The sequence below is a fragment of the Miniopterus natalensis genome, chromosome 2 (assembly GCF_054644295.1).
Source record: "Miniopterus natalensis isolate mMinNat1 chromosome 2, mMinNat1.hap1, whole genome shotgun sequence".
NCBI lineage: Eukaryota > Metazoa > Chordata > Mammalia > Chiroptera > Miniopteridae > Miniopterus > Miniopterus natalensis.
In genome coordinates, this window is record NC_142082.1 from 64,555,539 (window position 1) to 64,578,257 (window position 22,719).

Here is a 22,719-nt window from a genome sequence, read left to right on the forward strand (position 1 = left end):
CTTCTCATTGGTTTCCAGCTCTGCAGCTTATACGTGCAGGTGCTCAGTGAGCATTTACTGACGCATTATTCAGCCACACACACTCTTAAGTTGAAGCTTCCAACTGATTCATTTCTTTACCTTTTCAGTTACCATTGTTTTGCAAGTGGTTTTGATTACCCAGTTGCTTTTTACCATCGATAGGTTATATCTATAAAGAGAAGTCTAGAGGCATTTTTAATGTGTTCTGGGAAAGAAATTGAATTTAAAAGTTCAGATTTTAAAATTGCAGATGAATATTGTGTTAGCGATTAACTGTAGCAAGCATATTTTCAAACAGTTTATCTAGCTGAGAACAACAGAGCCATCCCTAGTGGCCACAGTTTCAGTGGCTTCCTTCAAATCAGCGTTTTAAAGTTTTTGTTTCCTTCTCTCTTTAATCTCTCATGTTATGAATAGTATTTAGCTGAACTCCCAGAGCAACTGGGGGAAGAAAATCTTTGGTGTTGATTTTGGATGAAATATGAGACATTTACTTTTGTGAATTTTAATCTCAGAAGAATTTAACACAATCTTTTGTTCTCTGAGCTCTTGTGTCATTCAGAGATTTAAATTTAAACACCAGAGTGTTTTTAACCACAAGAAATCCCACAGAAACACCTAAGTATGAAAGTTTTAGTTATGAATATCTATAGAATTTCGTCATTTTAATTACCATTTCAGCAATTCCCTGATGGGTACCAGTGCACTTGGTGGCCTGCCTGTCCTATAGGTAGTTCATAGGATAGTCATCCTATTGTTACACTGCTTTGTAATTATTTATTTCTCTGAGCTTTTGATTTGACCTATATTTGCTTAGCAACCAAGTTAATTGTTTAAAAATTATCATTCTACGTAATTACTCTGAGAATCTTTGAGATATATCATTTCAAAGCACTAAGAGATGCCAGATTTTGTCCTGAATTTTTGTCAAAAGAGTTAAAACGCTGTTTTCTATATTTTGACTTAATAAATTTTGCTCTTCCTAGAAATTTTCAACTTGATTGATCACAAGGTGCATCAAGAGATCCGAAAATTCCTGTTCTTTAAAAATAAGTAGTTGTTGAGGATGAATTCTTACATTAGATCCAAAGTTTTGTGAAATATAATTCCCTTTTATATGCTTTTTTTTTCAAAGTCCAAACTAAGCTACTTCTCTCTGGTTTAAACATGTTGGTTGATTTTTAGACTTGGATGAATTTCACTGTAAATTGCAGTTCAATGTGACTGGAGCACCCAGGAGCTGTCAGGATGGCTCAGTGATTTAACGCTGGTGTCCTGCAGCTCTGACTGTGATCAGCAGATGCTGTGGTATTACCATAAATGTTTTCCTAACTGCTTCTGTCAAAAAGAGAATGTTCTTCCTGCACTGAGTCTGTCTGCTGCTTCTGATTAAATTCAGTTTGCCTTCTTTTGCATAATTAATGTCCCATGATGATCTCTAACCTTTTGTTTTTAATATTGCTTCTTAGTCTAGACTCACTCTTTATGGGGAAGCTCAAGTAAGAGCAGACAAAGAGAAGTGGAGGTGCTTTTACATGAACCCCCCAGCACCTCCATGGCTCTGAAGTTGTTACTGTGTTATATTCCAGCGCTTGCAAAGATCATGAAAGGTTCTGGTCTTTGCAATGTTTCATTGTTGAGCCGCTGTTCTGTTCTCCTTCTGAAGGCTGTTTCTACAAGGCTTTGGTGCCCATGGTTTTGCCTGAGGATGTGTGGTGATAGGATCTGCTTTAGAATGTGCTCTCCCTGGGTGTGTAGACTGTGATAAACCTCTGGCCCTAACCAGGCAAAAGGCTTACTTTCTGCACAACTTTCTGTACCTCTAGCCCAAAGTAAATCAGATCCTGTATTTGCCACAGCAAAGTCAATGTATACAAAGCAGAAGTACAGCAGGTCCTAGAATAACGTCATTTTGTTCAACGTTATTTTGTTACAATATTGATGAGGAAAAATAATTGATTTTCTGTTGAGGCCGCTTTTCTGTGGAGTTTGCACATTCTCCCATCTGTGTGGGTTTTCTGCTGCTTCATCCCAAAGATGTGCACATTAGGTGATGGGCATGTCTGTACTGTCCCCGTGGGAGTGAGTGTGGGAGTGGCTGTGACTGAGTGAGTGCACCCAGTGATGGAAGGGCGCCCTGTCCCGGGTGGGCCTCCTCTCCTCTCCTCCTGAGCTGCTGGGTGAGGCTCTGGCCACCCCCGACCCTGAACTGGTGTAAATGGGTTGCAAAATCGTGATTGTGTTTTTATTCATCTTTTTTAATGTATGTATAGCTCACATTTATTTCATTGTTAATATCAGAAGTGTTTGGGGACTTTATTTAGCAGTTTGGTGATGTTTCTGTGGCCAGAATATGCCACAGGAACTTAACTCTTGCATATATCAATTAGCTTATGGAGAAATTGGTTTCCTTATATGTCGTTTTGTTTAAAGTCAGTTTCCAAGCAGCTATGGGTGGTGGTAGGTGAATGCCCTGTTTTGTCAGTGGGGAAAGACCCTTGGATCTGCTGAGGAGCAGTACCTGCCTCCTGCAGGGCCTGAGCTGCTTCGTCGTTGTCCTCACCTCTGAGCTCTCCTGCCTGGTAACCACCTGTGAGCTGAACTTTTTGTTTCTTTTTCAAGTGGAACATTGATGTGAACAGATATCCTTTGTGATGTTACTCTTTCAGTATAAGATTAAAAAGTATGTGTGCCATCTCTAAGGCACGCAGGAAATCAGGCCAGTAGGAAGAGGCACATTTGCAGCTTAGAACTGCTCTGTAATCATATTATCTGAACAGGATTCCACCTGCTCTCCTTGTTTCAGAAGAAAGGATCAATGGCTGAGCTTCACATTTCCTGCGGCTTATCGCCTTTTTCCCCTGGGGGATTCTGCTAGCAAATATTTATCAGATTATTTTTAGTATTTCATTTTCTTCATAGAATCAAAGAACTTTCTAATAGAAAAGGATCTCAGAAAAGTGCCCATTTTGTGACTGACGAATCTGAGCCTAAATCAGTGACGGGCAACCACGGGTAGTGGCCCATTTAGTTTGGGGATTTGCAGCTCTTAACTACTGAAATTTCAATGTAGATTTTTCTTTATCTCAGATTAAAACCAAATAAAGGAGAAACACAGAAATTTCAACATAAATGTATCAGTCACCAAATAGATTCCACATAAAAAAAAAAAAAATCTGTCTTTTGTTATGATAAAAATTGTTTTTTTGTTATCCAAGCTCGTTATTACAGGATATCCAAGCTCGATATCCAAGCTTGTTATACAAGCTCGTTATTGCTCTTTGACAGGACAGCTGCTTAGATCTTCTGCAGCCCTAATCTGTTGTTTTTCTTCCTATATGGCCACCAACAGTACCACTTTCCCATCTCTGTTCATTCTCTCTCCATCTTAGCCAACCTCCTCTGCAATGGAGAGCACTCCCTTCAGCAGCACAGCTGATTCGTGGTCCAGCAGACAATGGCCACGTGTCGCAGGGAACAGGAGGACAGCTAAGTTTCCATCCTGCATCGGCCACTTCTTAGCTCTGTCATGGGAGTAATCCACTTAACTTCTGAGCTCAGTTTCCTTGTCGTAGTTGGAGATAAGCAGAGACCATATCACGGGAGGATTGAGCAGATGCCACATGTTAACGTCCACAGCCCTGCTCTGAGACCTGTATTGGTAGCCACGGAGAACAAGGAGGGCTTCAAGTTCGTTAAACCCAAGAGTTCAGTCCTTCCTAGTCTGTTTCCTCCCTGCTCGTGTACTCAAGAGCAGAATGTGTTAGCTGCTACTCAGAAACAGTCACAGATGTGTCTCTCATAAGATATCGGAAAGTGAGAATGGAAGGAAGTCACTTAGAGAAGCACCAACGTTTTAGGAAAATGTGAAATGTTTCTCTGGCTCTCAGAAAAAAAGAATCCCTCCCCACAAAAACACCAGCTTTTCACAATTTTTAAAAATAACTCTAGATGCCCTGAGGTCCTCAGGTTTGATTTTAAACGGGTTGCTGTTACCATTCCTTAGGAGGAAGCTGTCAGTTTGTTTTAAATGGCAAAGGCCTGCGATTCCTCACTCCTGCAGCTGCTGCTGTCACCGGATACATTCAGAATTTGGATATCCACCCACCTTACCCCAGCATATTAACAAATAAATACACGTTGCTGGATTTATCACTGTACCTGGGTTTAATAACTACATGCAAGCGAAAGTTATTGGCTGATGGGACAGATTACATTGAAAGTAACAGAAATGTTTTTTCCTTTATTTTTTTTTAAGAGAGATATCTAGGTCAGTTATTCCATAAGCATGGATGGCTCTGTTTTCACTCAGAGCTCTGTGATTTTAGGAGCACCTGTTACTAATCTACCTGCCATAATCATTGGAAAGGAAGCCCAGAAGCAGCCTTTCAAGATTTGTGGTGAGAGGACACCTTACACATGCCTCACCTTTGTATGGTGATCTGTGCTCACACAGTCCTTTGTAGGTTTGGCTTAATGAATCATCCCAGTAAACAAAGAAAGGTACAGAAGTCTATAGAGGTTAAGAGAATCATTCCAGGATATAAAATGTGAATGATATAGCTAAGCAGAAACCCTTACAATTTTTCCTTTTAGATATAATCTAACCCCTGATGGAGTGTCCTCTGATCTAAGCAGTCACAACTGTAGAGATTGCAACTAACCAGATGAGCCAGGGAAAACTGCTTTGGATTCTCTTTCATGTAAATCCAAAGAACAAACAAATCAATGAGCATACAGCTTGAAAAACAAAAAGGTTGTTCTGTGGCAGGAAGCTCCATTAAGGCCAAATCTGTGGAGATAGCGGAGGAAGGGAGTAAAACTAAACGTGCCTCCCACCAAATGGCCTTTAATTTGCCTGAGGAGATCATCAAAGTCCTCTCCAGGAGTCCCGGCTGTCAAACCGTGGGCATTGCCTTGGTCTGACAGACAGTGGCTGGCCTTGATATTTTTCCTGTATAATGGGGATATTAACAACAGCTTTATGGAGTATGTGAGGATTAGCAGGGGAAATGTTTTCAAAGTGCCTCGTCGAGTTTGGCATTATCATCACCATTTGGATAAACTCAGTGAAAGATTTCTTTATTGGAATGTAGTAGAGGAGACAGGTGTTAAATATATAATTACCCAAAACATTATGTTTATGGTCCGTGCAATGAGGGAAAAGAACAGGGTGCTATCTGAGAATGAATGACAGGAGAATGGGGTGGGGTTATGGTCGGTTCCCTGTCACTGACTTCTTGCTTGGAGCACTCTGACCTGGTTTCAGACTGATCGTGGAAACTGGAACAGCAGCCTCTTAGCGAGGCCCGGGGAGAACGGTGGGTTCAGACCAGCCCCCTCCCTGTAATACAGTACTGACAACAAGGGTAATCGGACGCTAACTGCAGTGAAAGAGCAGTGGAGGCAGCCACTCTTCTCAACTACGTCTGGAGCAAAAGTGTCTCAAATTCAGGGCGTCTGATTACTAATCCATTTCCTCCTTCGTGTGTTATTCTTCAAATCTTGCCTAATTCATCCTTCATGAACTCTTCCTGATTTGACCAACTCCATACCTGCACTGCTGCGTATTCTGTCCGTCTCCCACCTCTTAGTCAGTCCCCCATAGCTAGTTCTCCCGTTCTCCCTGGAAGATATCCCAAATAGGCCGTTTTACCATCAGCATTGCTTGTGTTTCCGTCAGTTATCATCTGCCACAACTGACACCCCCTCCAGTCTTAAACATTTTAAAATATCTAGCACACTCACAGGACTTAAATATCTGTTTATTTTTTAAGAGGCATGGGTCCTAATTTTGCTAAAAGCTGTAACAGATACCAGATCCAGTAATGCATTTAAAAATCAGAGGCATAATTGACTACTCACAACACTCTGAGTGGTCTTGCCATTTCTCCTTGTTAGAGGGAAGGTAATAAGCAAGTACTCTGTAGAGGTTAATAGTGTGTGAGTAGACTGTAGGCTTCCTGAGGCAGGACCCGTGTCTGCTCATTCTGTTATATCCTCACACTCACTACAGCGTGGCCCCTGGACACACTCAGCATTTCATGCTAAGTGAAAACATGCTTTCCATCTTGTATCTACAGTAGGCCCAGAAATTGTTAAATACAGTCTCTGCCCTCTTGACTATAGACTCTTATGGTGATTTATGACACATCTGCATGTAAAGTACTGCTCTTAACTCCACAAGACAGGAGAAGAACACAGATCCTACTCTAGGGAGTTCACGGTCTTGTGACTCAACTCTGCCATGTAGCAGGGACACCAGAAAACCACAGCACTAAGCGGACCAGGGTATGCAGCATATGAAGGAGTACAGTGGCAAGTGACATCACGACCTTTTAAGAAATCAGTAGCATTTGAGGGATCATAGATTATTACAGACCAGGATTACAACAGATGAACAGAAACGGGTAGCATTACTCTTTTTTAGAGTTCACTGCATCTAAAAAAGTTAGAACGCATGTTTTAGTTTCAGGAATTGCTCTATTTTCTTTAAAAAAATATATATATATATATAGTTTCCTCAAGCATGGATTACTAGTGAGAGAAATCTATTCAAAAATTTAAAAATTTAGCCCTGACTAGTGTGGCTCAGTTGGTTGGAGTAAAACGAAAGGTCGCTGGTTCAATTCCCAATCAAGGCATGTACCTACAGGAGGCAACTGGTCAATGTTTCTCCCTCCTTCCCTTCCTCCTTTCCTCTTTCTAAAAAAATCAATAAACATAGTTTTTAAAAAATTAAAAATTTAAACTTAATAGAGACATTTGTAGTTAGCTCATTTTACTAAAAAAACAAAACAAAAACATTTTATAGCTCCAGACTCCCTACTTGGTACAAATTGGATAGTATGAAAATGTAAAGTTGTTTTTATATGTAATGTCAAAATACAGAAGTTGCACCTTGTCCGCAGTTTTGCTTCCCCTGGTTTCAGTTATCCTCTCAGTTATCCACAGTCTCAGTTGCCATCCGTCACTTGCAGTCGACAAATATTAAATGGAAAATTCCAAAAATAATTTTTTTAAGTTTCAAATTGCATGCCGCTTTGAGTAGTGTGATGAAATCTTGCGCTGTTCCGCTCTGCCCGTGAGGCGTTCCTTTGTCCAGCATGTCCATGCTGCACGTGGGCGTTAGTCAATTAGTAGCCATCTCATTTATCAGACCAACTCTCTAGGTATCGCAGTGCTTATGTTCAAGTAACCCTTATTTTACTTAATATCGACCCCAAAGCCATTCACATAACTTGTACTACAGTATATTGTTATAATTGATCTACTTTATTACTGTTGTTGTTAATCTTTTACTGTGCCTAATTTATAAATTAATTTTATCATAGATATATATGTATGGAAAAACATAGCATACACAGGGTTCGGCACAATCTGTGGTTTCAGGGATCTTGGAACCTTTCCCCTGCATAGAAGGGCCGGATCATCATAAACTGGCTCTTTGTATTTTCTAATATACTATGAATCTGCGTAATAGATTTTGCTTCTTCTATGAATAGCTAGTTATATTGCATTTTAAGCACAGGTGGTACTTTGTACAATACAATAAAAAAACCTGGAAAATATATTCCTGGTTCTGTTTAACTAGAGAGCTCAATCGATTTTTAAGGTATTTGTCAGAAACAATATCAGTAAAAATGAAGTGTCTCTTAGTTCCCTTTGGTTCCTTGTGCTAATATAGGCAGACTGCCTGCTTCTTTTTCAGCATTTAGAGTTTGTTTGTTTTTTAAGTCAGATAACAGTGGTATAGTTGGGAGCCCTGAACTGAATTAGGGGACTTGGACTTGAATGCAGACTTCACCTTCCCTCCTGATGTGCGGTAAGCTCCTTCACTCCCCAAAGCCACCTCCCTTCCTCGTCTGTGAAATAGGTAAAAGTCATACTCCATTAGGCTGTATGACAATTCATGTAAAGGCACTTAATAAATGCTCAAACACATTAGTATTGTTTTTATTTTTAAGTCTTTTGTAAAATGAAACTTGAATGGGGAAAAAACCTTACAATTATTTTATTAATTGTAATTTTATTAATTGTGATAAGATGTTAAGAAAGTGAACATAGTATTTTTTTAGAACTAAATCTGAATTCTATTTTTACCAGATTGTATTACAGTTGGACAAATATTTTTTTAATCAGTTTTGGTTTGTCACATAATAAACCTCATTTGACAGGTGAGAAGTTAACCTCCCCCCCCATTATAATTATTTTTTACTGTGATAAGTAGAGCTATAAACATGAGAGATAAGATTTGTATAATCCAAGAGAAAATAGACATAGGTTAATTTCATTAGAGAAATAAAGGTCCATGAGTGTTAGGGTTTTCCAAGTGGACTTGGGAAAACTGCAGAACACATCACTTTGTTCTACTCCAGAAGAGGCCTTTGCCTGTCATGGGATTCCATTAATTGTGAAGGTTTCTAGAGTTAACTAATGGCAATGATTTCTTTCCTCTTCCAATTAAATGAGAGCCAGTATAGAAAGGCAGTAGCATTGCAAAATTGAAGAGCCTTAGAAATAGAATAATTAATTAGCAGACATTATTATTATACTGTAATAGTCGTAAAAGAATGTTTATGTTCCATATTTTTTAAGTGACTAGAAGTAATTCAAGGTACTGTAATGCCCTCCTAAATTTAATGATTGGTGACAGGTGTAACTATCTGACCTCTAGTGGCTAGAGCTATAGCTGCATCTGGGTGAGTTTAAAAAAACACTTTAGACTGTGGGAAGAAATCCTCAGATCTTAATAACAGAGTTCTACAAGTGAGTGCATGATTAACTTCCCTAAATTTCTACCAGTCTAATTGTTAGGGTCCTGCCTCAAAGAACAGAGTTCAGAGCCAACACTGTTGATCTGTGAGTTTAGGTGCTGGAAGTGTGCTCTTTATTCATCATAAGTTAAGGATGTTGTTTGTGACCAGGAAATAAATTGGAATTGACCAACAGTTTGGGGCATAAACTCTCTGATTATACTGAGCCACTGAACTAAATAGACTTAGACACTACATTTTATGTGATGCCCAAATTGCAAAAAACTAAGAACATTTATATATCTTCAGGTTGAGTGATAAAAGAGAGAACATTCTGTCATGTGGTAGTAACGTAGCTTCCTTTGTCTTTAGCATAAACCATACTGGAATATTTGATTTGATTTTTTTTTCTTTTTATACTTTGTATCTCAAATTAGGTGAGAAATTTCACCTCAGTAATTTAATGAACCATAAATTGCTGGACATTTACAGTTAATGTGGATCTCCAGTAATTTTTTTTTAAATTTCAAATACCATGTGGATTAAAGTTTCCATATACTTTAAGGCTTCTACTGAGCAAACCCTATAACTCTTCTAATAGCATATACAAGAAATAGACAACTGACATTTGCAACATTCTGTCCTCTGTCCATTTTTCTATAGTCAGCACCTAATTTCTTTCTTTTCTGCCTGCTGCATGGTACATTTCTAGTGCTTTGTGTTTCGTGTTACCATAGAGACAGGAGATACTCCAAAGCCCTGGGAAGATGAGTAGAAGCAAGTCTTTGAGGAAACAGCCCCCTCTGGCTAGATAGGGAAGCCTGAGGCAGGAATCTATAGCAGTAAGTGGAAAGGGGGAATTGTGTGTTCCGATCCAACTGTGTCCATAGGGCCTCAGGAAGCACAGGCCTAGCCTATGCTGCATTAAAAATGAGTTGTTTACAGAAGCCAGTTTCTCAGAGATCCCAGTGCAGCCTCTAACCAACTTAGTGTTTTATTTGCAATAAAGTAACTGAAGTAACATTGAACTATCCCTTTTACAGTGTCCTCATTAAAAGGGAGCAGCTTCTAAGAAGGGCCCTCTTTGCCTGGCTTATTTTGCCAATCAAAAATCTCACCTTTAAAATGTGGATCGATATTCTTTGACTCAGCCGAAACCATCAGAAGTCAAATTGCAGTTTGAGTACAAAGGACTCTACAACCAGCACCCAAATCATTGATCCAGATATACTAGTTCTAGAAATGAGTAGTTTATATGTAGTTACCCTAAATTCTTATATATTCTACTCCTTCCATATTTTAGACACTTAAAGCTTTTAAATATTTCTTTTGATTTAATGAATTGTTTTATTTCCTACTATATTATTTTAACTCATACTTGTTAATATTTTTATTTAAGAGAAAGCTGCTTGAAAGATTTAAAAAGCATATAGATTTTTTTTTCTCTTGCTTTTCCTTACAAATATTATGTGGTAAGTCTGTAGGGAACCGGGGAAGAGAAAAATGAAAATAATGTGAAAAGGAATTGAAAAAAAACAAATGTTATTTTGTAAATTAAAAACCATTCTCTGTTTGAGGTTTTGGGGTGGGGAGGGTTGGGGTTTTCTTTGTTTGTTTGTGGGGGGGGTTTGTTGTTTTTGAGTGGATAAGATCCATAATCAGGGTGCTGTTAGATTTTTGTCATAGATCTGGTAATCTAAGCAGGGAAACTCGGAAAACATCAACATATCTTCCTAGGCTACGATCCCAGGGCATAGTATGCAATACTGTACTTCAGAAGAAGGCCAGTGATCTGCAAATCTGTGAATGGAGGAAGGTTGAGTAAGGTCCTTTGAGCACTCACTTTCCTCAAATTGACAGTAGGAGGCACTAGTGTACCAGTCTGAGCTGCTCTCTCTAAGGTAATGGCTATGACTCAAGCCAGATCTTTTTTTTTTTTTTTTAACTCATTTTCTAGAAATACATGAAACCAAAATCTTAGAAGTAGTTTCAGATTTCATAGTGAAACTTGGTACCATCAATCCAGTACTAGATAATGCTGCTGGGCTATGAATAGAACAATCAAAGAAGGCAAGTCTATTAGCTTCTAACAGTGGCAACTCTGTGCACCTCGGCTCCAATTTGAATAGAAGAATGGCAAGAAATAAAGGCCAATCTCATTTTAGAAAGAAGGAGAGTCACATTTAATGTTAGATCCTTCTAATTTTCACTGACTTACTAAAATGTGTATAGAACTATGAAGGAAAAGTACAAGAGTCTCTGAATGGTAGCCTGGTCTTTCTATGCTTAGGTGACTGGATAAACATGTCAACACAGACAGTAGCAACAAGCAGGCATGTCATTATTAGCAGTCACTTTTCATGACTGTATTTTTCACTTTAGCCATTGTCTGTTTTACCATTCACAAAAGCTACATAAATCCAAATTATCTAGGAATGTACAACTGTCCCTCTTTATGTAAAACAAAATCACAAATGCTAAATTTTGGAACATTGTATTCTTTCACTTGATTGTTTTTATGTAGCTAAGAAAGCAATAATGTTGAGCCCAGCCAGCGTGCTTCAGTGGTTGAGCGTTGACTTATGAACCAGGAGGTCACCATTCGATTCCTGGTCAGAGCACATGCCCACGTTGTGGGCTGGATCCCCAGTAGGGGGCGTGCGGGAGCCAGCCAATCAGTGACTCTCATCATTGATGTTTCTATCCCTCTCTCTCCTCTCCCTTCCTCTCTGAAATCAATAAAAACATAAATAAAATTAAAAAGTATTATATTGAAAAAGCATTTGCCTTCTGTAATAACTGATTTTGTTAATAGGTTATATTTCGTGTACTGACCTAATTTTAATAAGGTCTGTATTTTGGGATTACCTCAGTATTTGGAATGTATTTGTAACTGCAATTATTTCCCTATGTAATTCAAACAGCATATTTATTTGATAACTAACTACAATTAGTGTACAAGCTGTGACCATAGAACAACGCCAAATTTACTAGTCCAAACTACATAGGGAAATAAATTGCAGAATAAATACATTTCTAATACTAAGGGGAAAATTCTAAAATACATACCCATAAAAGGATGGGGTTTGTGATCTTGATTTTATGACTTTTGCTCTAGCCAAGTGAACTACACATCCGTATATGGTGACTTAAAATAAATTAAGGGTATTTTTAGTAAATATGAGTAAATTAGCAATATTAACTTTCATTATAATATGGATTATTTCAATTTGAACTTTAATGTTTAACTAAAGTTTTAAAAATTATTTTTTGTAATGTCTAATTTATTTTTAATATTAGGTTTTTAATAGTACAAAATCCAACTTAAGATGAAATTACTCATTACTGAAATTTTCTATAAAGATACCAACTCAAAAATGTGACAAGTAATAGCACTGGTAGAAACTCCAGTTAGATCTGTGCTGTCAGTACTATAGCCAGTAGCCCTATGTGGCTCCTGAGCTCTTGAAACGTGGCCCGTCTGAACTGAGACTATACGGTGCTGTAAGTGTAACATACCTATTTGGTTTCGAAGACTTATGCACCCTCCACCCCCCAAAGAAAGAATGTTAAAGATTTTATTAATATGTTTTATTTTGCTTATATGTTGAAATAATAGTCGACATTTGTTTAAGTACATTTTAAAAATTAATTGCACCTGATTTTTCCCAATATTTAACATGACTTCTAGAATATTTAAGTTGCGTATATAGCATATATAGAGTCACATTTCTATGGGCCAGCACTGTCCTAGACTCAATGCTATGTCCTCAAGAGGCCAGAAAGCACGAACACACATAAAAAATGAGCCCTGGCCAGCGTGGCTCAGTGGTCAGTGTCGGCCCGTGCACTGAAAGGTCATGGGTTCAAGTCCTGGTCAAGGGCATGTACCTGGGTTGCAGGTTCAGTCCCTGGCCCTGGTCAGCGTGCATGTGGGAGGCACCAATCGATGTGTCTCTCACATCGATGTTTCTCTCCCTCTCTCCTCGCCCCCTCCCACTCTCTGAAAATCAATGGAAAAAATACCCTCGGGTGAGGATTAAAAAAGAAAGAAGAAATTGATGCCATAAGTGTGTTATTTAGGGAATGTTATTCTGAAGTGTTTGTTTTTTAAGGATTAAAACATTAAGTGAAACAAGGTGGTAAAATGATGCTATGCTTAGATTCAATCACTCAAGAGATAATGCATTAAACATTAAGAACAGGCACTATTATTCTGAGTACAGCAAGTCTTCAAATAACATTTTTCATTCAATGTTATTTTGTTATAATATTGATGAGAAAAAAATCAGTTTTCCTCTGGGGCAACGGTCTGTGTAGAGTTCGCATGTTCCCCCATGTCTGCGTGTGTTTTCTCTGGGTACTCTGGTTTCTGCCCACATCCAGAAGATGTGCACTTTCAGTGAATGGGTGTGTCTGCATTGTCCCGGCGTGAGTGGGGGTGGGGGTGGCGCACCCTGTGATGGAAGGACATCTGTCCATGGTGTGGCCCACCTTGGGCCTCGAACTGCGGGATGAGCTCTGGCCAGCACAACCCTGAACTGGAATAAGCAGTTGGAAAGCAATGATCGTCCTTGTTTTTATTCATCTTTCTTAAATGTGTGTATAGCTAACATGTTTTCAGTGTTCAATAGTAGAAGTGTTTTGGGTCTTTAGAAGTTTGGTGGTGTTTTTGTGACCAGAAATATGCAGAGGCAGGTGTCAGTAGCAGACAGCAGGACTGGTGAACAGATACTATGGTTGGTTTAAGTCTGAAGAGGAAACTACTTTGGGTGTGACAGGTTGGTGTGAAAATGTGTTGTTTGGCGTCATCACTGAGGTATAAACGCTTCAGGAGGCTTAGGGGAGCTCCCCCCGCTGGGCTGGAGGTGCAGATGCGGAGTCTCCTTCCTGGAGGAGGCGGCTGCAGCTGTCAGCTCTTGGCCAAAAAGTGGGCCAAGGATGAAACAGCCACACTGAGAGAGGTATTGTCGTGTCTGAGAGGGGTTTGGAAGGAAGAATCAATTATCAACGACAACTAAAATCAATCATCAAAAAGTAGGAGTAAGCATCGCCAAGGGCTCTGTTGTGAGACAGCATTCTCCCCGGGAGCCTGAAGACTTGAGTTTTGTCTCTGGCTCTGCCTGAAAGTTATGTCTGCTTCTTCAACTTTATGTAAAACAAGGTAAATATACCACGTCATCTCTCTCTCAGGATTGTTTTAAGAAGCAAATGAGTGGATGTATGAGGAAAGTGTTTGCAAAATATAGAATAGCCATATATAAAGGTAATATAATCTTGATATTATTAATTGTATAGTAATATTCAAAGTTATGAATAACATTCTATAAATACCTATAATGCCAGCTGCCCAGAATTAGGCCAAATTTCACCCATCTAAAAGCCTGTCCTTACCTCAGACACCAGCTGAAAGTTTGGGGACCCCCAGTCTACCCTCACTTTTGACCAGCTGGCTTCAAATGGGCAGGTTTTACTATCCCTTCAGGTTTGATAATTCACTGCAGTGACTCCTAGAGTTCAGAAAAGTGCTATACTTACTATTACAGCTTTATTATAGTAAAAGGACACAAATCAGAACTAGCCAAAGAGAGACCACACATAGGGTGGGGTCTGGAAGGGTCCCAAACATGAAGCTTCTGTTGTCCTCAGGGATCCATGACCCCCCACCCCTCAGGAAATCAGTGTGTGACAACATGTACTACCAACCAGGAGAACTCACCCGATAATCAGTGTCCAGAGTTTGTACTGAGGCTTCATTCCTTAGGCCTGATCGATAGGCCCCAGGATTGAACTCGGCCTCCATCCCTCACCCTCTGTCACCTATTACCATCAGCTATCTAGGGGCCGCCCAAGAATAGCAAAGACGCTCCAAGGGTTTAGTGCAACCTCCGGGAAGCCCGGAAGAAGACTAACCAAATTTTTTGCTACACACTTTCTATAAAGTGTTGCAAATGTAGGAGAAAACAAGGCGTGAGAAAATTCCATTTGAGTTCAGGACTTCTGGGGTGTCTGGTAATTCTTAGGGAGCAGTTTCAATACAGAGGTAGGAATGAAAGCCAAATGAGAATTGCTAACAATTGGGTAGAAACATGAGAAAGAAGAAAGCAAATACAGAAAGGAGCATTCAGCTCAAGTAATTAATATATTACAAGTCAGAAAGAAGGAGTTGAACAGAAGGGCTCGGATTGCTGTTCTCTTTAGAGGAAAGAGGCTGGACTTACCCTGGACGTCCTCTGCTGCGGAGCCGCACCCTCCCCAGCTCCTCCGGCCGTGCTGTCTCTGACATTGTATGTAAAGCACAGTGATGTAGCACAGATAGAACAAGGCTGAATAGAAGTGCATATATGATGAGTTTCTGCCAAACAAGAAAAGAAGAAAAAGTTCTAGTTAAATTGTCAAGCATCTCCTCTATTCAGAGATGTATTTTATTCATCATCCCTGCTTTTGTCGGTTCTGTTCGAGCTGGGGAAGTATTGTTTTGTTTTGTTGCTTTTACATATGGTTTCAGTAAGAGTTTCTTGGCACTCCAGAAAGATTTTAACTATATACCAAATGCCCTTTTTGCTCTTTTTATCATTTTTATACACTTTCAATATAAAAGGTAAAGTAAACAGCAAAATGAAGCTAAGGGAAGACAGTTCTTTAGAGCATCAGTAAATCAACAGTAGAAAAACCACAGGGATATGGGCTGCTGGCGGCCAGCACTAACTTCCGTTGCTGCATAGATTAAAAACATATTTGTCACACACTTTACTATCATGTAGACCCAGTAGTGCTTTAAAAATTGTATTTATGGGTCTTTTTTTTTTTTCCCTCACCAAAGTCAAGTCATTGCTGGGGTGAAACAAACAGCTACTTAGTAGGTCAAAGTAATAGTTTAGAGCAAAACGTAAAGGATTGTAAGGAGAGACCAAACTTCAGGAAGACCAAATAAATGCAGTCCATTTGGGGCACCAGAGCTCTCCATTCTGCCTCCTGTCAAAGCTGCCACAGGCTCACCATTGACCACAAAAGGCAGGAGCTCAATTTTATATTTCATCTGAGAGTTGGCACTTCTAAGAAGCTCATGCCCATTAGAACCACAATGCGATGGGGGATCAATACTGACTTAAAGGGGATAATGCCTCTTCCTGAACCATAACTGATATTTCCTGCAGCTGAGAGGGTTTCCCCGGGGGCTGTCAGCTGGGGGGTGAGCCCTGCCTTCTTAGCTCACGAAGCATGACTGCTGGCTGAAATAGTTCCTCATTTGATACCAAGCTGCATATATTTATATTTGCTTTTTTTTGTCAGCAGTGTTCCTGGTTTTCTCTTGTGTTTTGTGTTACTCAAGAAACAATGGAAATGTTAGCTCAGGATGCTGGGGTTTTTGTTTTTTGATTAAGTTGTTTTTTTTGGTCACCCAGATCTATAGCCTGCCAAAAGGCCATGTGGGATCCCACATCGGTGTAGTTTGAGTCTCTTATTCTCGTGTTTAAGTCTAGTGAGTTCTCTGGATTTAAAGGCATTCAACTTTTCAACAATTTTCAACTTTTCATTCACTTTCAGAAAAAAGCTAAAAAAAAAAAAAGCTGTAGTGAGAGTATCAAACCGTATAGTAAGACTCTTAGGAAGAAGTAGATTGAAATAAGTGAGTTTTCCTATGTTAAAGGAAAGCATGTACTCTCGCCCCATTTATTTATACAGAAACCCAAGTACAAGATGTGTGGACTGGATTCCCTGACTGACCTGGTATTAAGAATAGCAGCTGGGCCTTGCTGATCACCAATGGCCCTGGATATTGGCAATAGTCCTAGAGAAATCATAATTCTCTTCAGAGATATCACCTCTAACATCTGGGGGGCAGGGGGAATCACAGCCTTGGGTTCAATGCATAAAATAATAGCACAAACTTTCTCTGTTTGGAGAGTTAAACGGTCATTCTACTTTGCCTTAATATTTTTAGTTTCCATTTTAAAAACTGTATTGATAAGGATTTGAGTTGATGGGAAATAGAAAATGCTTTTATTTTTCTTGACACCCAGCCCTGTTTTCTTATTGAAAGAGGTCATGTGTTCAAGGTATGTCATTTTGTATGGAACTGTCTAATGCTTTATGAGAAGCACAAACCTACTGGCCTGAAATTACAACTTATTTCATGCCTCTGAGCACCTATATGGAGTTCTTTCCAACACACAGGTTTGTGGCATCCCCTGGAGGTTTGAAATGAACCTTCTAGAAATTAAGTGCATGTTTTAATTGCAGCAAGTTCATGGAATTTGGGTTCAGCCCTAGTGAAACCACCAACAGGGGACTTTTAAAATAATAGTAATAGCAAAAGACACCTGGCCTTGAACCAATATTACAATAACATTTTTCTATAACAGTGAACTTCCATCTGGGACCTTCCTCTAACTGTGAACATTTTCTGTAGTTGCAGTGGGATGGAAGATGTCCCTAACCCAACTTCATTTATCTGCTTCACAACATAAAATGTGACTCCCTCCATTCTACATTTTGGATCTCCCCTGACTGGGGAGCCGGATGGGGGCTGTTGGGATGCTGAGAGAGAAATGTGAGGCTGGAGGAATTTCTCACAGAGCTGTAAGCTCACTGTTAAAGAGGCCCTTTGCCCCTTCCTTTTTATCTCTTCAGTGGTCTCAGGAATGGCCTCTTTTCATCTTGCTTTGTTGCTTCTGAAGAAAGATTCTCCACTCGAAGCCACAGAGGAGTTAAATACCAGCTTGGTTTTTCTCTTATCATTGTGTCCCTAAAGCATGCTCGCAGCTATTTGTGGAATTTTCTCAGAAGGGTAGAAAGGCTCTTGCCTGCATCGACCCCTTTGCTCTCCACCTCAGCCAGGGAAGGAGTTCAAAGAGCAAACTCTAAAAGAAAAGCCAGGCTCTGCTGGGCATTTCATCCTTAGATTTGGCTTAGGCCAAGAAAGGAAAGACCAAAATATCCAACTGGATATATCCAATCCTTGTTTTTAGCAACTTGCAGTTTATTAGTGACCCTGACAGGAGCTGCTTCAGAAGAGCAAAGGGTCAGAAGCATGATTGGTGTGGGTTCGAGAGAAAATGGGAAGAGAGGAACCGAGACAGTACGTAGGGCAATTCTGAGAGGTCTGCTGTACAGTCAGTCAACAGGTGAGGTAGACGGAGCGGGCTATGGAGTCGAAATCAAAGAATTTGACTCCAGCTATTTGTGGAGTTTTTCTCTAAAGGGTAGGGTTACTACAACATACTTGTACACTGAAGAGAATGGTCACATGAAGAAGGAAACCTTTATGAAGTGGCAGCAAGAACACAGCGGCCAGAGGGATGTCCCTGAGTAGACAAGCAGGAGTGTGTGGTGCTCACCTGAGGAGCTGTGCTCAGAGCAGGCAGGGCCTGACCGAGGGAAGGGGTGGACGTGTGGGGTTGGTTCTCCTGATTGCTTCTATGAATGAGTTAAATGAGAGCAAAGGAGATCATCTGGATGTTTGAAAAGAGATGAGATGTGAAGTAGTTGTCTAGGAGAAGGGAGGAGTGCATGGGGTAGGGGACTCAGTGGGGCTATGGTTGTACTTGAAGTTTATGGTGATGAATTTAAATGACAGCAGGAAAAGAAAGGAGTACATGTGTGACCTTGGACATTCTGTGTGCTAAGGTAGGTTACTTAGTAGAGCAGATACTAGCTGTTCTACAAAGTTAGTGGGAGAATTAAATGTGTCAGAAAGCTTTCTGAAAATCGCTTCTTGGCCCATTGGCTAAGATCAAGTGTAGAGAAAGCATTTTGAAGTATTAAGTACAGGACATCGTTATTATGAAACTTAGCTTTGAATTACTTAGCACTTTTCCTTGGCAAAAAGCTTTTCAAGTTTCTTTAAGACAGCCTTAGTATCTCTAGAGACAGCATTTGGCTTCTGTCACTGATTTACTTGGTAACTAAGTCTAAGTGATGACTTAACCTTCTGCTTTTACCTCTCAATCTATAACATGAGGGTGGTAATGTTTAAAGTGCAACAAATGCTTTATAAATAAAGGTGTTACCTAAGTACAAGCTATTAATAAACTGGCCCCAACCATATGGTCACCAGAAAGTCAGGAAGGTCAGAGCATCTGAGAAAGTCATAAGTCTTGGGTGGTAGATGCCTCCCTTGGAAAGCTCTGACAGGAGGAAGACCTGAAATCCAAAGAGATCAAGTAACCTGTGAAAGCCAGGTGGCAGAGCTTAGATTTCAACCCGATTGACCTCAAAATCTCATGCTCTTCTCACTTGGGCACATGTGGAATTGGGCTTGATGGATGATAGCTATAGAATGTACAGAATAATCTATTTATATATATGTATATATGTGTATATATATACATATGTGTATGTATATATATGTACATACGTATATATACATCTATATGTATACATATGTATATATATATATAAATATGTGTGTATATACATATATATATGTCTATATATAATAGGCCTACATTTTAGCCCATTTAATCTCTTCTTTGCCATCAGATAAACTGGTTTATTGTAGATATCATGATAGAGTCATTTAGAAGAAACCAAATGACAAGAAAAGACAGGAACACCTGGGTGAAGGAACAGTAAGCTGACTCAAAATTTGCACCTAGCCACAAATACAGTTTTCAAATACATTTTGGGACAGAAGGGTGGATGCTAGAAAATAAATAAATGTGTGTGGTCATGGGAACTGCAGGAATACCATGTCCACTGTGCCCTTTACTGCAAATGCAATATGTACCTTAGAAACTATGGAGCATAAACTGCTCTAAGGGAAAATCCCTGCTCTATTAGATTTTTATTTTGGGGTAACAATTACCCACCTGATAAAGAAGGTGATAGGAAAAGTATATTTATTTTCTTTCCACAGCTAAAAGGTGATCATACTTCTAAAATTTGTTGAGAATGTCCAAAAAGTGTGTAAAACATTCATCCATCACTGGAAAGCCCCTGGTCAGGAAATGACAGTGCAGTAAATATCTTCAGCAGCCACCTTTTAATGGACAAGCTGTTTTCGGTTGGAATTTTCAGCACTCACATAAAACACTGTCATGAGTGACTGCTTGTGCTCCAAAGTCATTACTATTGGGATAATGGAACATCTCTCCGCAAATAACCAGAAAACTTTAAATGTCATGTCAGGTTTGTTGAAGCCATTTGAAGCCCTTCTCCAGGTTACGTGAATATTGAGGGTGTCTGCTTTTTCATAGTTTGAGGTCTGAGAGAGAGATCATCCCTACGGTTGTGCAACTGAGAGTCAGTCAATTAAAGGAAAATCTAGTGTTCTTTGGGAAAGTCAATCAGCCAGAGCCATTTAGTCATTAGCTATTGCAGCTCTCTCCTTACAGCCTCAATAAGCCAGCATCACTGTCGCTGACCAGTAACAGAAAACATGTGTCTATACATGTCAGTATGTAAACGTGTGTATACATTAGACACTCAAATTATTATATAAGTCTGTTTTGGTAGGAAGTTTTAATTTGCCTGCCAAGTTCAATATTTCTTTAGGGGAAATCATTGACTTTTAAAATTCTTATAGAAATGTTTCTCCTTGGTTTTGTTCAAAATGGAAATTAATCTCATTATTGTTCAAACTAATGCTTATCTTGGGTCACGGAGTGTGGAAATAATGTATTTACCCAATGCATATGTATTGATCACCTTCTATGCTCCAGGGCCATTTAGCCACCGATGTTGCAACAGTATTTAAAACAATGTTCCTGATTTCTCAGAGCTCACATTCTAATAAAGAGATAGACCCTGGACAAGTAAACAAGTATAGGATGTCCAGTGGTTATGAGTTCTGTGGAGGGAAAGATGAGAGGATAAGGCGATATTGTGATGAAAAGAGTGAGTGTCATGTTAGATGGATGGTCAGAGAAGATTTCTCTTCAGATGGCATTTGAGCAGAGACCTGAATGAAATACAGAACCAAGCTCTGATGATAACTGAGTGATGGGCATAAGGGAAGAAGGAAATAAGCATAAGTGCCAGTGAAATGATTGTCTATTTATATTTCAATTTATTCTTAACCTCTGCATGTTTAATATATCTAAGAGACTTGTTTATTGAGAATAATTATTTTAAAATTTCATAATCTTCACAGCCCTTGCTTATCACAGTGATAAATTTTATGTTTCTTCCTTCCTGCAGAAAATCAGAAAGTGCAGTTGACAGAAGGGTCACGTCCACACTACAATATCAATTGCAACTCAACAAGGACTCCAGCCGCCAAGGAGCTTAATTATAATCTAGACACTCACACGTCTACAGGGGGGATCAAGGCCGTTGAGAAGAAGGAAGCCTGTGATGTAGAAAGCAACAGAAAAAAGGAAAGGGAGCTTCTTGGCTCTGTTTCTAAAAACGAATCCATGCCTGAAGTTGAAGCCCTGCTGGCAAGATTACGAGCTTTATAAATTAAACTGGTAAAAAAAAATGATTAAGCCAAACTTTTATAAAGCCATGCTCTGAGCTATAACACTTGAAAAAATTGCTTTTTATATAAGTTACTTTATATAATTTAAAATTATGATATCTATTAGAAAAATAAAGCTAAATATATGATGCAATGCTTTTCCTATGCACTTGAGGCTGTGACTTACCAAAGCCTGTTACAATCCTGAATGTTTTATTTCACCTGGTATTGGTTAAGTTACACATAATGCTTCAGAGAGCAGGTAGGTGGCCATGTGTTCAGCAATGTGTCCTTAAGAAAATACCATCTTTCTAAGTCAGCTGTAATTTTTACTTTACTATTTTCAACATTTAGACCCAGATATCTCCTGAATTGAGATCTACATGCTATTACATGGTATCAAAAATATAAAACTGAATATGACAGAGCTATGAGGAAATGATTGGTAAGCTCCTTACCATCATTGAATTCATGTTAATTAGACCTATAGGAAACTATAAGACCATTGAGCACATTTCCAAAATTGAGGTAATGGGAATGAATGTATGCACTCTGCAAAATGCACAAGCTTTTGTGTAAAGCTGGCCATACATGGTATTACAATGCTGCTGAAACTCTTAGCTGAGAGCACACCCCACCCTGTCCCCACCGCCACCCCCAGGATTATGACTCTGGGTAGAATTGCCATTTTGAAACTTACAAAGTAACAAATTTCTTTATTTCTGTGAACAAACTTGAAATTGCAGTTTGTTTGACCTGACAATCGGTTACTTTAACAAAGATCTGAAGAAATGTTTCAAGTAAAATTTCCTTATGCAAAATTTACAATTGTACTTCATTTGGGGCATATAATTCTGTATCAAAGAAAATAAACTTGTTACTTGCACTAAATGAGAAAAGTCACTCTTTTCTTTTTTGTAGTGAGCAAATTCTGTGGATAAGCTTGAAATAGACTGCGATGCAGTCTCTCTAAGCATCTGTTTGGCTTTATTACCTGCAATAAGTAAGTGACTGCTCTTTTACCTTCAGTTAAAAAGCAGTTATATGGAACTAGTCTGCGAGGCCCACTGCTTTTTATTTCCTTGTTTAAGTTGCCACCTCCTTTCAACTCCAACTTAATAAAGTTAATTAATTAGAACTATGAACCAGGCCCTGTTTATAGACATTGGGGAACAGTGTTACCCATAGCCAGTGTGGCAATAAATTGTTCTTGTGTGTATTGCTGAAATGTGCATTTTGCCCTCCCGTTGCATTTCCTATTTTCCTGAACACAATTCTTAAAAATCTAGAAAAGTGAAGGATATTTGCACATTTAAACAGACAGGAACCCTAACAGGAAGGAGAGAAGTTAAATGAAAGAATTCGGATTACCGGTTCTTAACATGATTTTACAAAGACTTGGGCTTTTCAGAAACACAACCGAAATTCAACCAGGTAGTTTGGATACACCAGGTGGCGGGTAAACACTCTGAAAACCTGGAGCTAAGGAGCAGCCGCCAGGGAGAAGCATCCTGGCGAATAAAGGGAAGTGAAGAT

At 39.2% G+C, this 22,719-nt stretch overlaps 1 protein-coding gene across 1 annotated transcript in view; it reads left to right on the forward strand.

Moving 5' to 3' along the window:
• Positions 1–22,328, forward strand: part of DIAPH3 (diaphanous related formin 3) — a 425,390-nt gene extending 403,062 nt beyond the window's left edge. The window contains exon 28 of the mRNA XM_087814306.1: positions 20,922–22,328. Within this exon, the coding sequence (XP_087670432.1) occupies positions 20,922–21,184 (263 nt within the window). The 3' untranslated portion in view covers positions 21,185–22,328. The remainder of the gene's footprint in view (positions 1–20,921) is intronic.
• Positions 22,329–22,719: the final 391 nt, after the last annotated feature.